This window comes from Gymnoscopelus braueri (genome assembly GCF_963280865.1).
Source record: "Gymnoscopelus braueri genome assembly, chromosome: 13".
NCBI lineage: Eukaryota > Metazoa > Chordata > Actinopteri > Myctophiformes > Myctophidae > Gymnoscopelus > Gymnoscopelus braueri.
In genome coordinates, this window is record NC_137615.1 from 43,839,106 (window position 1) to 43,842,739 (window position 3,634).

At 45.6% G+C, this 3,634-nt stretch overlaps 1 protein-coding gene across 1 annotated transcript; it reads right to left on the reverse strand.

Moving 5' to 3' along the window:
* Positions 1 to 2,089: 2,089 nt before the first annotated feature.
* Positions 2,090 to 3,634, reverse strand: LOC308099610 (neutral amino acid transporter B(0)-like; the record flags this gene model as incomplete). Its single annotated transcript, XM_080448347.1, has 1 exon — positions 2,090 to 3,634. One exon carries the CDS (start codon positions 3,632 to 3,634, stop codon positions 2,090 to 2,092), a length of 1,545 nt encoding a protein of 514 aa, XP_080304473.1.

Consider the following 3,634-nt stretch of genomic DNA (forward strand, 5'->3'; position numbering starts at 1 on the left):
GACTAAATTATAAACCTCCCCTCCAAGTCGTGTAACTCTAGCCCTTACCGTTTCTGAGAAAGAAATACTTGAAATCTAGTTTTTTAATTTTCCCATTTTCCATTAAAGTGGATGGGGAAATGTAATTCACTAATAAATTAATATCAATTAAACTATGCAACCAATCTCTTAGCAAAATACAAGCACACGATTCCCGGTCAAGCCGGTCATTTTGACGTATGGCACAACATTGGGGGATAAACTGTGGAAGGAGTAGCACGGCAAAGTTTTTCAGTTTCTCTATAACAATAGTCTGGTTGCCCTGTTAGGGCAACCACACTAATTAAAGGTTTTATTGTATGTTCACCACAAAATGTCTTTGTAATCTCCACCAGGCCAGAATGGCCAGGAGCAGGAGCTTATGTTTTTGTCCCTGTCTGTGTGTCTACTGTATGTATAGCTAATCTTGAACACTGCTTGACCGATCGGTGTGAAACTTTGCACACACACTTCCAGTAGGCAAAGGAAGAACCTCTACCACAAATCTTTCGAATCGCCCTGGTAGTTTTAGCTTAGTAGGTTATACAATCAAAGAAAGTTATCCAGGATTTCTTGGATCATGATGCAACTCACATGGGCAACACCCATTTTTGCCTGATTAGATTTTCCGCCATTTCACGTTTTCTTCAAAACACACGTTTTGCTACTCCTACAGATTTTTCCTATTGAATTCCGATTGGCTGCAACAAAAAAATGCCACAAATCATGAACGCAACATCCGATCTACCCAAATTTTGTATCACATATCGAGGGGCCTCTAAACAAAGCAGAGCCGAAAGAGCCAGACCTAATCTGCCGAGGGCTAAAGTGCGATGCAATTTTGCAAAGGCAGATTCGTCTGGAACCAGGCTAACACTGCATCTCAGGTACTTATCCTGCTCTGTCCTATTTCCTAAGTATATCCTCACTCGAACCGGAAGTAGAAGTTGGTCTGCCATTTTGCCACTCGTGTCATGTCTCTTATTCCTGCTCGAAGGATAGCGCATCCTCACAAGTGTAGGAAATGAAGATTTCATTTAACAATTTGAGATTTGGTGGAGTGAAAAAAAAGAAGGGGTCCCAGTATAGACCCCTGGGGGACCCCAGTCAAAGATGTATATGGGGTTTATGTGGTTAGGTTGCCACTTTGAGGACAGATAGTGAACTGTACAGCTTATAAAGGGGTTCTCCTCCATCACTGTTCTGGTCTGCAGGCAGGGTCTGTTGTTACACCAAACCATAGTCCCTCGCTGTTCCTCCACACTCTCTCTTACCTCCTGCACATGCTTGGGATTTATTTTTTTGTGGAGAAATAAGGTTCTACTTGGAACTTTGTATTGTGGCACTGCCTTTTTCATCATTTTATTTCCTTTTTTTTTACATTTGAAACATTTGAGGCAGAGGTCTTTCCTTGGCCGAGTATGCATGCAAAGTGTCAGGCCGATATAGGTTCAGTGGTGTCCGAGATTAGTTGTCAGGCACACAGACAGACGGGATGAAAAGATAATCTCACCCGCCCCTGGCTGTTATGGGCTGGTGGAGATTAAAACAAATATATAGAAAAACATATTGCATTCATCTGTACAGTATATAGCCATGCTTGTTTTTCCTACACTGTTAATGTACATAGATTAGTGTAGGCCTACTTGATGTATAGATGTATACCTCACCTCACATTCTATAAATCTATACTGTTATTATTTAGTATCATATTAGTTATTACAAAATTATTATGTACATCTTATTGCTGTTCTTAGCACGTCACAGCAACATTTCGTTGCATGTACAGTAGCCTACCTGTATTTATCTTGATTAACACAAACACGCACCGCACTAGTCATGTCCTCTGGTAAACCTGTGTTGTAGCTGATTTTGTGTATTAATTTCACTTGGGTGTAAAGTTGCATGTGATGGCAAAGATGTAGTAAATTGGATGTTGAACCCTTTAGCTGCGATTTCTTTTACCGCAAGGTTTTAATTGCGATTAATAGTCAAATTGGTTAATCTCTGCATCCCTACTCTTCATCACCTTCACCCTCTCTCAGAGGCATTGTGATCAAAGTCGTCAAGGCTAGCAAATGATTGACTCTCCGTCCCCATCGGTGTGACCCAGTCCGTCTCGTTTCTTCTGAATGAACAGTGGGTCTTTCTCATCCATCCTCACCTCGCTTAGCTCCGCCTCCGACCCTTTGGAGGTGCGGTCCACAAAATGCTGCAAAATCCCGGCTCCAATTGCATCACCCTCCACGTTGATCACTGTACAGACGCGGTCAATGAGCCAGTCAACAGCCAAAATGAGAGAGATATCATTAATGGGCAGTCCAACCGCCTCCAGGATGATAGCAAGAGTCAAGATGCCCCCTGCAGGTACTCCCGCCGTGCCCACACTTGAGGCTGTAGCTGTCACTAGCATGATCATGACATGGACAAAGCTGAGATGGATGCCATTGAGCTGGGCGATGAACACAGCAGCCACACACTGGAAGAGAGCAGCTCCGTCCATGTTGACCGTAGCACCAATGGGCAAAATGAAACGGCTGATGTGTTTGGACACACCGTTGTCCTCTACACACTTGATCATCAGGGGCAGGGTGGCAGAGCTGGAGCCAGTTCCAAAGGCTGTTGTCAGAGCAGTGAATATCCCCCACAAGAAGGTATAAGGGTTCTTCCTGGTGAAGAGGAAGTAAATCCCAGGCAGTACCAACACACCTTGGATGGCCAAGCCAACGATACAGCAGGCTATATATTTTCCCATACTGGCAAACAGTGTGCCAACATCCTCCATCTCTACAATTTTCTCCACTATAATGAACATAATACCGATAGGGGCATACCACATAATCCAAGACACCAGGATCATGGTGGCTTCATTGAATGAATTGAAGAACTTGATGAGGATCTCTCCCCCCTCTCCAAGTTTCCTCAAAGCCACACCAAGCACGATTGAAAACATCACAAGACCCAGAATGTTCATGCCATCCTGTTCTGTTCCAAAGGGCACCTTTTCAATCGTGACGTTGGGCATTCCCTCTGTGCCATTGCTGGTAACCAGCTTGTAGCTTGTGGCATACGACCGGAAGGCAGCAGTCACCAAGTTGGAGGGAAAGATATTTCTGACCAGGTCTAAAAACGAGTCCACAGCCTCTTTGGCCTGGGGAATGTCATCCTCCCAACCTGGCACTATGGGCTTGCTGCCGGTGACCGACCCGGGGTTGATAATGAAAGCCAGAATCACCCCGATGACAGAGGCGATCAGGGTGGTGGCCATGAAGTATAGCATGGCATAGCCACCCAGCTTGCCCAGGGATTTTGGGTCTAAGCTGGCTGCTCCGGACACCAAACTGCACACCACCAGAGGAATGATGATCAACTTCAGCATGCGGATGAGCAGCTCTCCTGGGAACCCCAGATAGATGACCTGGGTCTGGGTCAGCTCTGCGTTGCGCACACCAAATCCGATGAAAAGCCCGATGATCACCCCTGCCAGGGTGAGAATCACCAGCAGGTTCCGCATCAATATCTTCTTGACCCGTTGGGCCAGTGGCTGCTTTCTGGTGTTGGATGCCTCGCCCTCTTGCGCCTCCCTCACCTCCTCCATGTTGATGGTCTCAGCCAT